The 14,236-nt window shown below is 41.8% G+C and overlaps 1 protein-coding gene across 1 annotated transcript; it reads left to right on the top strand.

Moving 5' to 3' along the window:
• The first annotated feature begins 278 nt into the window (after positions 1-278).
• Positions 279-8,473, top strand: LOC147706955 (interleukin-17F-like). The gene is made up of 3 exons (XM_086925601.1): positions 279-305; positions 3,908-4,164; positions 8,248-8,473. Exons 1-3 carry the CDS (start codon positions 279-281, stop codon positions 8,471-8,473), a joined length of 510 nt encoding a protein of 169 aa, XP_086781727.1.
• Positions 8,474-14,236: the final 5,763 nt, after the last annotated feature.

Here is a 14,236-nt window from a genome sequence, read left to right as displayed (position 1 = left end):
AATGAGGTTAACTATCTTTTGTGATGCTTTTGGGTTATGTGGTGAGAGGCATGTCTTTTTTATCGTATTCTAAAATTAAATATCTTGGCGGACATTTATCGGTAAATGGGTCAGCGCAGAAAATCTTTGTCATGCCGTGATTGCATGTGACTTTGAGTGAGCTGTGTGTGGGAGGACACGTGGGTCCTATAAGAGGGCGCGCACCAGGTCTGCACCATAACCGTGTCTCACAAGAGAAGCACGTTGCCAAGAGGAGCACCACAAGAAAACGACCAACCATGAAGTTTCAGAGAAGAATGCTGATGGTGAGTGACAAGGCCCAGGAGTCAATAAGAGGGAATCAGTAGGGGCAAACATCCTATAGTGTTCACATGTGTTATGGGTGATGGAAGAGAATAAGTCTTTGTACAATGTGCGCATTTTATTGATATAATGATCTTTCTCGTGGTGAGGTTTGATCGGGACAGAAATGATGACTGGAGTAGACATGGGGAGGGAGTCATGGTAGCCATGCTAAAGAATTGTAATTGCTGTATGTTTGAGCTTAGTCACGGAAAGGCGTAGAGGGGTCTACATCTGCTTCTGATGCAAAGACAGGGCACACAGCGTATAGGTAACATTTGTACGAAAGAAGGGAGTCACAAGATACCATACAGAAACATTTTGAGGCATTCTTTAGAAATCTAAACACTCCAAAGACTGATCTTTTAGCAGTTAAGGCTTTTCAAGTAACAAATATGGAAATAAATTGTTGGTTGGGTGAAGTGGGAGTTCGAGCCCTCATGGTGTTGAAGCAAAAAGGAAGCCGAGCACCCAATTTGTTTTGGAATTTTTGGGGGGCTGGAAAGAGGCCCTTAACGTAACACATGTAGCGCATTGCCTTACTTTGCAATACATAGATGAACGGAGCATCCCACAGGTGATATTTGAGTGTTATCACACTACAACTCACAGCTTGCAATGCAAATCTCTATTTACTTAAATTGTTAGACAGGACTTTATGCCAGCACTTCCTTGATGCAGGCGCTAAGTAGGAGAAATCTTTTCATTTCTCCTAACTTTTCAGAAATTACATGTGAGCTGCAATGTAAAGGATTGTCCAACTTGTGAAAGGATTTAAACTTTGTCTAGGCTTAGTATTTTGTAGCGGTAGAGTCCCTTTCTAGTACACAACCCGGAGATACCCCTCTGGGGGTCGAATCCTTCGCTATATAAGAAAATAAATAAATAAATAAACCTATGCTAGACATTACGTTTGTGCATCAGTGCTAGAGAAGAGAGCAGCAGCACCATATATTACAGGATATAGCTCTGTGCTACTCTCTTCCCTTTGGAGCAATGAATCCAGTAACTTTTGTTGCTGTGGTGTCTTGCACTCCCTTTCAGTAAATTTACCCCATAGTAGTCTGCAGCCCAGTCAAACAATTATGTGAGCATCACTAGAGCTAATCCCAGGTCTGTTGGTTAGAGGACTAATGTGCCCACTGAAGGGGTCGGTGTTTGACCTCATGGTAACAGGTTCAAATCCTGTGGGGTCCACTCAGTCTTTCATCATTCTGTAGTAGATAAAAAGAGTACCATTAGGTAAAAATAAACCTCTGTCATTAAGCGCCAAGATACCTTTTGGTGAACATGTGCTTTACAAATGCATGTTATGTTAGAGAGGGGCTTTGGCTCTATCCACATGTTGAGAGCCAGGAGTATGTTTTGATTAGGCAGAAGTTGTTTATTACCACAGAAAAGTAGGTGGCCTCTAACAGCTGTAATAATTTTATTCCTCTAGATGCCTGTGATAGAACTTTCAGGGGCACACACTTGACATTGTAATGCTATTAAAGTGTCTTAAGTAACTAGATACTTTATGATATTTTCATCTGGCAAAAACACAGATGAGAGGTGAGCAGTCATTAACCTACTAAATGTTTAGATCAGGCTTGACAGTGCAACTGCCCCTAAACCATCTGTTACCCTAAACCAATATTATTCTACAGTTCTTTGCTTCCACACAAATACATCTACAATACCATGCAACTTACTGGTAAGGTTCCACACTACCATACACCTTTCCTTCAAAGCCAGACCTGTTGGCATTCCTAATGCTCGTTTACTATGTTGTGGGTTTAGAAATTCTAAAATCAACAAGGTTACATTGTTGGTTTTATTATATTGTGCACACATAGGTACACAAACATTTGGATTTGTTTTCCAAAAACGCAAATCCTGATAAACTCAATTTTTTTACTAAGAGAAATTCAAATACTCATGTGTAGAAGTACTCTAACTTGGTGGACTTGTCTGCATGGATAAGTGTCTGCCATCATCAAGAGGAGGAAAGGGGTGATAGCTGGCGCTAGGGATTGATAGACATGGAGACTCTTGAGAAGATCCTCAAAGGTGGAACTTTGTGGCCATTCACAAAAGATTTCTATCCCGTCTTCCACTTCGCACGCTCCTAGAATACTACCCCTGCAAAATGTCTGGATAGGTGCTTGCTTGTTATAAATGGGCGTGTAAGGTAAAGGGGGTTCGTTGGAGGAAAATGAGTTTCCCTACAAAGAGAAAAAGAAAAATAATTTACATATGCGCATTTCCTGTACAGGTACTCATACGCAAAAGAGTAATGTAATGCTGTAACAGTCCTCACAGAAATCTGCTGCTTTTCATGGTTTCTTTGCCTACTTCACAGTTATGAGGAATGTTACAAGGAACAGATTTACGACTTTTGAAAAAATGTTTGTAAATCAGTCTTGTGCTCGCTAGTCAAATAAGTAAGTGGTAACATCATCAAAACCGAAACCACTTAGGGCCATATGTATCAAGCAAAATTCGCATTCGCAAAATTTGCGATTCCTTATTTTGCAATTGCATTTAAGGAATCGCTAATTTTGCAATTCCTTAAATGCAATGTATGAAGCAAAAAAATATGCAAATTGTCCTTAAGGAATCGCAAATTACCACCAACTTCAAGTTGGTGGTAATTTGGGAATTCCTTGAAAAATGCAATGTGTGCCATGTGACACACATACATGCCCTTAGGGCATGTATGTGCGCCACATGTGCACCCATGCTTATTTCAGGGGTGCATCAGGGTGTCCTTTGGACACCCCGGCACCCTTGAAATTATTCTCAATTTGCGATTCTCAAATTGCGAATCGCAAATTGAAAATAACTTCCCATTCATTCCCATGGGCCTCCTGACCCATAGAAATGAATGGGAAAGTATTCCTTAATTGCGATTCGCAATTTGCAAATCGCAATTAAGGAATACTAAGAATTCGCAAAAAAAATTTGAATTTGTACATACATCCCAATTTGCTATTCTGAAATAGCGATTTTTAAAAAATCACTAATTCAGAATCGCAAATCAGGTTGATGATACATATGGCCCTTAGACCCTATTTCCTCTTGTTACCTTTTTTAACCTCAGTAATCCCCTTCTTCCGCCTGTGGTTGACATTGAACTGCAAAATGTTTTCTGTTTCTCTGTTTCTTTTTATTTACTTGTTCTTCCTTTTACATTCTCATTGCATACTTGCATCTGTATTTTACCAGTACAAGATTATAGAATAAATGATTTTTTCATAATAGGAAATATAAATACATGCATATATGCATATAAGCAAATCTACTGTGTATATGTGAGTTCCTTTCCCGAAACGATGCACAAATTACCAACTATCCAGTGAGTTGTAAGGTATATACTAGTAGTATCCATATAGTAGAGTAATTGGTTATTAGCCCGGAATGTACAGTGTTACCCATTTTGTTTCCGCTCTCTGACCACAACACATACAGTACATGGAGACACTAAGTAATGGTATTAAGTTTTCATCGCTTGTTAGAAACACACGCGTAAATGTCTACAACACCTTGACTTATATTTCCACAACTTAATTTCTTTCTGAAGACATTGGCCCTTCTGGTCGTGGTGGCCCACACAGCAGCCTCCGAAACTGGAACAGGACGTCAGAGGAAGGGCAGAAGTCCCAGTGTTGGAGTTATCGCAAAAATACTAGGCCTGCAGGCTCACGAGCAAAAGGAAAAATGTCCCACCCGCAAGTCTGACACGTACTACCAAGTGAGGGTTAGCTCGAGAGTGCCTGTGCATCAGTCGGAACTCATGGGTGATATTAGAAACCGATCTATCTGCCCATGGACTTACAGGTGAGTTTAGTCCACAACGTATTCCTTTTCAACAAATAACCCCTTGTTTCTGAGGCATAAATTTGGAGTGATATGAAAAATCCATGCCCATCACCTAGAAACCATAATCATGCATACATTATCAAGAAAACAATAATCATGAATTTTAGGGGTGGTAGATATGGTGAACCAGATGTGACCTACAGAGTGTATATGGGCGAGACTTAGAACCCTCCCTCCGAAATACAAGGATACATGGTGACCGAGTTAATAAAAGAAAATTTGTGTTGATTGCTTCTTGGAAATAGGGAAGCGAAATTGAATGTCAATTAACGACATGGACAATATACTTCTGCTAGGTGGTTTGGGGATCTAGTCAATTGCAAACTTACTTCAGATTTCATATATATTATTATTTAAATCTGAATATTTTTTTCTTCAGGATTATTTTGTTATGTATATTTTTGTTTCCTCCACCAATGTAAAATGATATCAAAGTCCTACTTTGTGAACTCTGCATACACATTGTAATTCCTTTTTTTACATATCTACCCTATCCCCATATCAGGATATTAAATCATATTTTTGTGATAAAACTAACATTACTACAGTAGAGGACAATGCCCCACGTGCAACATAATGACTATCTCTCTCATTATAAACTGGTAAACAGCCATTACAACGTGGCTATTATCAGGTATTCCCATTATAACGCGGCCTTTAAAACACAGGAATCGTTACCACACATAACCATTACCACGCAAGACTTTACAATGCATATTCTTTTACCACACATGCCTTTACTACAAATGTCATTATAAAGTTGTGAATGGTAAAGGAATATGCATTTTAACTATAAGTTACAATGGAATGCGTGGTTCTGTCATACATCCATATAAACTTGTCTTTCTTATTATTTACTATCTTCGGATAGGTCAGTCTCTCTGCTTGTAAAGTAGAAAAGCAGTGCCACTGATTGGTCAGAGGACTAATATCAGAAGAGCATCATCTGTTAGGGAAGGACAGCTGCCCTGGCTTCCAGTCTTGCAGCCCTTAAAGATATTTAACACTACTTATATGATTGTAATTTGAAATTAAAGTGGGATGGGGTTCACAGATATAATGGTATTGCAGTCTCCATTGGGTTCTATATAAGTAGTTGTTCTGTAAGCAAAGGTCAATGAAGTGTGAGCTGTAATGATTTGTCAAGGCTATAATCCATGTGACAAAAAACAATTGTTAAAATTGTGCTATCATACAATTTCATCCTTCCGCTGTAATTTTACCGGTAGGCGCGCATTAGTTTGGCCTTAAGAATATCATGTACATAAGGTAAAGTGTTGCATATTTTGAGGTACTGTCCCTCCTCTCTGTAAATAATCGATAATTGCACACATTTTCAGTGAAATGGCCCATGTCATCATGTTGTGCAGGTGCTAATTATTTTGCAGTTGAGTTAAGACTGCAGATGTGTTGGTTCTCCTTCAGGATTGGGTTGGTGTGTCCTCAAATCACCCTCAAATTCTGAGATAAAGTAATAAGCTTTTTAAAGAACATGAAAGCCTTGAACAGAGTTTTCACACTATACGAGCATTAAACAAAAAAGCCGCAACCCCTTTAAAAATTAAATTTAAAAAAAAAGAATAACTTCAATTAGAGTTAGTAGCCCCATTTCAAGTAGGCACGTTTTTATGGTGGTGGCAACTAAACGTTTGCTGTACAACCTCTAGTTCTTCTACAGCTGATGACAGAAAATGAGCTATCTTTTAGCATCCTGTTAGATAATGGACTGAAGTTTCATTCGATGGCGATGCTCGAGTAGGAGCCAGTGCATGCTAGTCTCTTTTTAAGCCACTTTTTAACACTGTTCTCAAGCTCTCCATCCAAACATTTCATTCAAACTAGTGTCTTTAAGGGTGTTGGTTAGCCTTGAGCACTGCACAGGAAGGCTCACCAACTTACTTATTGGCCTGTCATTTTTCTTTGTGACCTGGGTAGCCCTAGAATCAGAAAGGGTAGAATGCATGTAAGACTCAAAGTGCATGGTCATGGTTCCTCTGGGTGCCTGTGAAAGTGTGGTGCGCAACTGCAGAACACCAAAAACTATGCATGTGGGTCAACCTAAACTGCCACAGTCTGGGGGATTTCTTTCTTCGACTGATACAATTATGATAAATTGTTTAATGAGCAGTCTTCATGGGTCTCAAACCTACTTTATCAAGAACAATTTATCCAATTATTTGCATTCCCCGGTCTTCCATCCTTCCTAATGGCCCAAATACCCTCATCAGTCTTCTCCACTACCCAGTCCACCATAACCGCCACCACCACCCTCACCCTCTGCACTTTCTGTAGCCACTCTGTTGTTATACTCTAAAATGTGCCCTATGCAGAGCATATTTGGTTAGGTGCTGGCAAGTCATCGCTGGCTATCATGGTAAAGGCCTTGTTAAAAAAACCAAATCTTAACCCTGATGACTTCTCTAATTACCGCCCCATTTCCCTCCTCCCCGGTATCAGCAAGCTTGCTGAAAAGTGGGTCAACAAACAACAGGCATCATATTTGGAGTCTCAAAACCTGCTTCATCCCACACAAACAGGTTTCCGAAAAGGACAGGGAACTGAAACAGCTTTGCTGAGGGTGGTTGAGGTATCCAGGAGGATTCTGGACGCAGGTGGCAGCGCGGCCATTATCCTCCTGGACCTCAGCGCCGCCTTCGACACGGTTAATCACCGTGTCCTACTCGCCCGCCTAGAAAGAATTGGAGTCACAGGCAAAGCTCTTGCATGGCTTGAATCTTTTCTCAGTAATAGATTCTTCAAGGTCTTCTCAGATACCAACTGCTCCCTCCCAATACCATTACAGTGTGGGGTGCCACAGGGCTCTTCCCTTAGCCCCACACTGTTTAATGTGTATATGGCCCCCTTGGCAGAGGTAGTAACCCCCTTCGGAATCCAATTGGTGAGCTACGCTGATGACACCCAGCTAGTAGTCTCCCTCACCCAGACAGACTCCCCTCAAAACAATCTCTGTAGCTGCCTGGGTGAAGTCGCAGGATGGATGGATGCCTCCCATCTAAAACTGAATGGAGGAAAAACCGAGCTGATGTTGCTCGGAAGAAAGGCCTCCTCTAACACCCCCTCTATGTGGCCTTCCTGCATGGGACCCGGGCCCACCCCTAAAACGGAGATAAAAAGCCTAGGGTTTTGGCTCGACACGGAGCTCTCTTTTAAAACTCAGGCAAAAAAGACAGTGGCTACGTGCTTCGGTCTAATAAAAACCATCCGGAAAATTCTTCCCCAGCTGCCGGAAACTGCGAAGAAAACCATAGTCCAGTCCCTCATTCTATCCAGGCTGGACTATGGGAATGCTCTCTACTTAGGAGCCCCCACCTCAGTCATCCGTCAACTGCAGATAGCTCAAAACTCCGCAGCAAGGCTACTCACCGGAACCAGCCGTCGTACCACCGCAGCCCCTGCATTAAGGGCCTTACACTGGCTCCCAATAAAAGAGCGAATCCATTTTAAGACTCTTTGTCTGGTCCATAAAACTCTCTATGGGAATGGCCCCCCCATTCTGAAGGATATGATCAGACCATACATTCCATCTAGGCACCTTCGCTCTAACCATCAAAATCTCCTTATAACGCCCAGGACCAACAAAGCCCGGTCTGGGGACCGCCTCTTCTCCCGAAATGCAGCAAAACTGTGGAACGCCCTACCACTATCACTTCGTTTAGAACCCAGCTTGCTGGTGTTCCGAAAACAACTAAAAACAGCATTGTTTCCTAGGCCATAAACCAGTCTTCTCCATTTTCTAATCTCTGCATCACCTTCTATCTATCTTCAAGCGCTGGGATGCTTCCGAGTAGCCATGCGCTATATAAGAGCCTTCCAATTCCAATTCCAATCTTTTTAGATAGAAGCATGTTCTTAAAGATAGAGTAGCTCTAGCCACCCCCCCCCCCCTCAGGCCCCACCCCTCCCCATTCTTGCTTCATTTCAGTCAGTGGTCCTGTGCTATTTTCTTCTTTGAATATGGTAATAGGTGTTGGTGAAGGATGGTCCACAAACTGCATTAATGACTTGATTGTTTATTTACAGGTCAGACATAGACAACCAGAGGTACCCTACGCATGTATCTCAGGCGGTATGCGCTGATAGCTGCGGAGGCTTCGATTTGAACCCAGTCGAAATCAAGCACCAGATCTTGGTCCTGCGGAAAGAACCGAAAAGCTGCACCTTTACACTGGAAACAATGACCGTTGTAGTGGGATGCACCTGCGTCACGCCCAACAGCATAACGATGGACGATGGACATCCTCATTAAAATTATGTTCTCAAAAGTGTAGAAAGTGGACAAAGAACAATGGACAATAAAAGCTGCAGGAATAGTGCAAGCATTGGGGATGGGGTGGATGGGGGATTCCAAAACGCTTCATGAAAATTGGAGACACACAAAAAATAGATGTTTGTTATATCAGCTTTAATATACGGGTGGGTTTAGAGGCCTGAATCAAAAATCATTATCCCTTAGATGAAAGGAAATTGACACAAATAGTAATGTAAAAACAACAACGCCACATCTTGCAGCAGGAAGCACCACACAAGTAATTCCTTTTTTTTTCTTTTTTCAAGCATTGACAAGCCAGTATAAAACCTGCATCAATAATGTCATCTCTGGGCTCTGGCTCCTGAAATCCATTGCCTTGGGTGTGTCAGCAGTATCTCAAGATAGTGTGACAGGACTTAAATACATTGAGGCCAGTTGTGATTCTTCTCAAACAATAAACCTTGACTTCAGAGGGCAAGTATGGGCAATTTGATTTCTTGTACTTGTGACTTTCAAATATCCAGGTCACGTACCCCCGCAATCAATCAACCTTGTGCTTTCTGTCGAAATGTAATATAAGACAACAGTGTGTCTAACTCTATATGAAATGTTTCATTAGACATAATATGTGTTTTTCTATTTGAACACACAGTATTGTGATGCAAAGGTATGGCAATTTTTCAGCCAAATATTTTTATTCGTCAAATTCAAGGACAGAACTGTATTCTTCAATGATACTTCAGGTGTTTGAAACAGATATATAATATCAGAAAGATAATTCTACATTATCTTTTATTTAATGGAGACTAGTATTTATTCTCTAATTTGTTTTCTATTTATCATTAATTTAATTTCACTGGTAACAACAATATTTGATACAATTTTTTATATTGTAACCTATTTTGCCTAATGTGTTAACCATTTTAAGAGTTGTAAGTTATTTATTTATTGAATCCTATTTATGGCTGGAGATGAAAAAAATGAATGTTAAATATATTTCTCATTGTAGCAATAAATAATTAAAAACTGATGCACAATTTTGTCTCTTAATCATTTGCACGAAGTAAGTGTTTCTTATCACTCTCTTCTAAAAATCTAAAATACTGCTACATGATATAATCCATATTTTAGGGTCAATTCTATCTAGATGGTCATCACCGGCCACACTCACCTGTGCTTGCCTCATTCATCCCCTTTGAACGTCAGGACTCTCGTCTGTTCTTCCTAAGTTGGTCCATCTAGCACTCCACTTTGTGTGGTTCTCCCCACTCTCCCACTATGACATGTCCTTTTGATCGATATGCCTCTCTGCATTGCCACTCCCCAATTGGACCTTGTTCTATGAGCACCTCATAAGGATTTAATATGGTTTAAATCCTTTCTTCCCGATGGAACTCACTTCACAGTGCACTACTTGAACCAAGCACTTCTCCACCTCTAAGTTCACTTGTGAGGTCCCCGACCAGTCCCTCCTTAAACATGTTTATCATACTGATCACACAATTATCTAAGGAAAAAAAGGAACACTCTTTCATATGTGGATCTGGAAGATTTCCACCAATGTACACATCTTCTGCAACGACCCAGCTCATTGAGACTCATCAGAAAAACACTAGCCCTACGCATCATCCTTCACGGATGCATCACCCCTGAGCCATGAACCAGAACTCTACCTATCAATCTACCGACTTCGACTCATTACCCGATGTCACTATCTGTATATATTTTAATTTCCACCCTATTTTTCCAGTGGATTTGCATGTTTTTAGCATTAGGTATGGCATTTGAAAAAGTTGAAGTGTCATTCTCTTCGAGGTATCACCCTATGTTTTTGAAGGTATTGCCATTTTCCTGCAGAAATGATCTAGGATTTTTCACACACTACTAAAGCATAATGGCAAAGATTATAACGTTGATCAAGTGATTATAGTTCAGCAGTTGACCTGGGATTCTGAGTATCTCTACTTTGCTTCACAACCATTCCCACCTTGCACAGTTTCAACAACCACTCACATTCATCACCCACTAATCAGATCCCAGATCCATCTCTCCCAAATTTGCCTCATTAATGTACTCTTTGTAACCCATGACGCTTCTCTCACCTCTGTTCCTCATTTTCATATACCCTATTCATTCCGTCCCACACCCCTTTCAGCCTCTCTAGCAGTCACTACATGACCCACCCAGAGCCATCAAATGACCCACACTCCCCATACGAACTTCTTCAGCCCTGTTCCCTTTACTCAACATCCTGTGATGCTCTCCAGTGAACCAGTCCATTCTGACCAACCAGACTGATCTGAAATCCATCACCAACCCTCCCTGGCAAACACTCACCTTCCTCTAACCACAGATGGCATAGCGGCTCTGTCTGACTCTAGCCTGGCCGACTCTCCAGCCTTCTTAACTATATCACTCACCACAGTTCTTAGGATGCATCATCACACAAGCCACTTTTTCGAATCACATCCACTTAAGCCAGTTAGCCTACTCAGAGTCTCCCTTTAACAACCGCAGTCCCTAACACCACTACCCTCCCAAGCGTGCCCCCATTCACCTCCCTACCCCATCAACCAGCATTGTCTAATCACTGTGTCATTATGCCCGTGTTGCCCTTTCTGTTCAACCACACACTGACCTGGCCCATCTATTAACACTCATCCTCTCTAGTGTGTTCTAGCACACATTTCTTGCTTCATTACCAGTTGCTCCACCTTCTGAGATGCAACAAAGAGCACCACACTAACCAGCAGTTTTTGACCATCAGGTCCTCCTTTCCTCGTCTCAGCCTGGGATGCCCCATCGGATCTGTCTGCTCCCATCATGTTTCACCTCATTCTCTGAGCTCCATCAGATCAAGGGTGAAGATAAGCAGAGGGGGCAGTGGTAGGATGCAGCAGCTGAACAGATCACTAGCGCCTGGATGTAGTGCTTAGAACATGTTGACACCATCCAACAACATTATATGACTAAGGCAGAGGAAGTGACAGAGGCTGTGATGTCAAGAAGGGGATCTGACAGGAGTCTGAAACCCCGGAAGTAGGAAGCAGCAGGCAGAGGACCCATGTACTACTTGCTTCTAGTTAAAGCCCCTCAACTCTGATGTAGGTAAATAACGACAGATAAAAGTGAGGGCGGGAGTAAGAGATGGGCAAGCCATAAAGCTAAATTTGAGAACCAAGCCAGGAATGTGCCGAGGCTCAGGATTGGCTCTAAGACCCACATCACGAGCCGAGCCAGTAAATTATTTGCCACGTAATTCGGGCAACAAATGTACTCTAGAAATATGATAAGCCTTCAAAATTCCAAAAAGACGTATCCCTTACCACATGGAAGCATTTCACTTTAGGATAATATATTAAAGCATTGCATAGAATATTATTTATTAGAAATTATAGTTTGTAAACAAGAGCCCTGAAAAAGATGTTCTCAGTGAACCAAGAGATAAGTTGGCTGTTTAATTCTCCTGTGCCATCTGCATACGCCTGTATTATTATAGATGGTGTAGCATTGCAGTCTATTTAAGTACATGCAAGAGATGTGTAGTTGTACATGAAAGAGAGGCACAGTACAGTCAATTAGTTGTCTAGGATCACACAATTTAGTCAAGCGGGAAGCCGGTTTTGAACTGGTGTTTCACAGCGTGCAAATCATCCTGTGGATGGATAGCTCATCTCTTCCCCCATTAACAGCAAAAGGACACTGACCCCTACTTAGTTTTTGCAGGGCGGGCACAGAACACAGTGCTAATAAATGAGTTATAACTTAAACCAATCTAGACCCAGTACACTCAATTTTTATGCAGATAACATTGCTGCCTCCAGCTGACCCTCCCTGGATTTAGCAAAGAGAAGGACTTCAAGGAGAGACCTCAACTCCTCTGGAGAAGCACTGGCACGAATTAGTAAAACACTGTGGCCCCAGAGGTCACAGCAATCTATAGCGTCTCTATGGTCAGCCTGTGTAAACCTCCCTCCTCTCCTTTCAGGTTAGACCTCTGAGAAGAAGCCACATTAATGCTCCACTCGTTCTCACCTTGAGCGTTCAAAAGGTCATTGAGCAGAACCACAGCCAGGCATCTGGCTCGAGCCGGGCTCTAAACTTCAGTGGCTTGAGCCGGGTCCTAGACTTCATTGTCTAGGCCACGTCTGGTGGGAGAGTGTGCAGGAAGGGAAGGTGGGGTAGTCAGTGCCTTGGAGTACAAGGAAGGGGATCTGAAGGTAACAGGGATCTGAAAGGCAACTCTCGAGTCGAGGACCGAGAATCCGTCGCCGGAAATACCATGATCCGAAAAGGTGGCAGCGGACTGACAATATCGATGGAGAAGCTTAAATAGTTTGTCCAATCGCACCAACTGATTAAAATAAGCAATATCTTTTGGGTTGCGGATCCCTACAGGGAAAAAGTAATCACGCCTTTGCAAAGTCAATATGTTTCACCAATGCAAGCAATTGCCTTTGTCAGTGTTTTTGCCATGACGGCCAACATCTTGTGATTCTGGGCAAATCACTAAGGGGCATATTACCAAGCAATAGCGATAATTATCGCTATTGCTTGGTTAGAGACAAATATTTACCGCTGGGCTGCGGCGATTTTTACCGCTAATAAACCTTGGTATTACCAAGCTTTATCGCAAATGCGATAAAAATCGCCGCAATGCATGAATATCGCTGAAAAGTCAGCGATATTCATGCATTACCGAGCTAATGCTCTTAGCTATGTTATCCACCTCCCATTGGATAACATGGCTAAGAACTGCTCAGGGCAGGTGTTAGCTTTTGGAGATATTCCCGCTTAGCGCGAATATCTCCAAAAGTTGGTAATAGGAGATAGCGATGTTAGCGACTGTTTTCAGTCGCTAACATCTTGGCACGCCCACTTTGCATGTCATTAGTGATAAATATCACTGACATGCAAAGTGGGGCCCAAGATGGTCGCTATCTCCTACTAGCTGTCGCTAACTGGTGTTAGCGGCAGCTAGGTAATAGGGAGATAATTTTATCTCCGCTTTCTTGGCTTTTAAAGCCAAAAAAGCGGAGATAATCCCCCTTGATAATATGCCCCCAGATCTCTTCCAGGTTACAAAAAAAAAAACTATCAACAAAATGGTGAACGCTGGTGAGAGAGGCGGGTGGGCAAGCAACGAGGCAACAAGTAAAACAAGGATATAACAGTGGACCATTTCTGTTCCCGGGATCGCGAGCGACTCTCACCTGGTCCTCTTCAGTCACATCGATAATAGCTTGGACAGTCATAGCGCAATTTTCCTTCATCCTATTGACTGTGTATTCCTCACTTGTCAAATAGATGGTATTTTTATTCTTAATGTAGTTACTTAATATTTGCAGTACACACTGGTGCCACTGGTGTGGACTTGAGGCATTCAGACTTGTGTGATTTGTTGGAGACATGCAGGTGAAGTTGGAAGAACATGTCATCTATGGGGTTTGCTGTCATGCATTAGATTCTAAACTTTTATGTAAAACGTGCATTTAAACTGACCTTTTGCACACATATGTTTTGAGTACTGTGGGAGATAATAGCTCAATCATGCTTACCTTTCTACTGTGTAGTAACTTGCCTAAAATCACACAATTTCAGCAGAGAAGGTATAATTATTTCTGGTTTCACATTTTACAGATCAGCTAGTGAATGAGCTTCCAAATATCTTTCCTTATGTTTAGACTGTTTTCACATCTGTCCATTTTTCTGTAGTTTGTTAGAGAATGCAAAAATGATGCACTTTACATGAGCCCCAGT

Source organism: Lissotriton vulgaris, chromosome 6 (assembly GCF_964263255.1).
Source record: "Lissotriton vulgaris chromosome 6, aLisVul1.2, whole genome shotgun sequence".
Classification (NCBI taxonomy): Eukaryota; Metazoa; Chordata; class Amphibia; order Caudata; family Salamandridae; genus Lissotriton; species Lissotriton vulgaris.
The sequence above is the reverse complement of the archived record's forward strand: the minus strand, read 5'-3'. Positions and strand labels throughout refer to the sequence as shown.

What these genes read in the sequence shown, in the direction of transcription:
- LOC147706955 (XM_086925601.1), top strand. Translation starts at nt 279, where the DNA reads ATGAAGTTTCAGAGAAGAATGCTGATG. An exon ending in TTCAGAGAAGAATGCTGATG is followed by an intron (nt 306 to 3,907) that starts GTGAGTGACAAG and finishes TTCTTTCTGAAG; the next exon opens with ACATTGGCCCTTCTGGTCGT. An exon ending in ATCTGCCCATGGACTTACAG is followed by an intron (nt 4,165 to 8,247) that starts GTGAGTTTAGTC and finishes GTTTATTTACAG; the next exon opens with GTCAGACATAGACAACCAGA.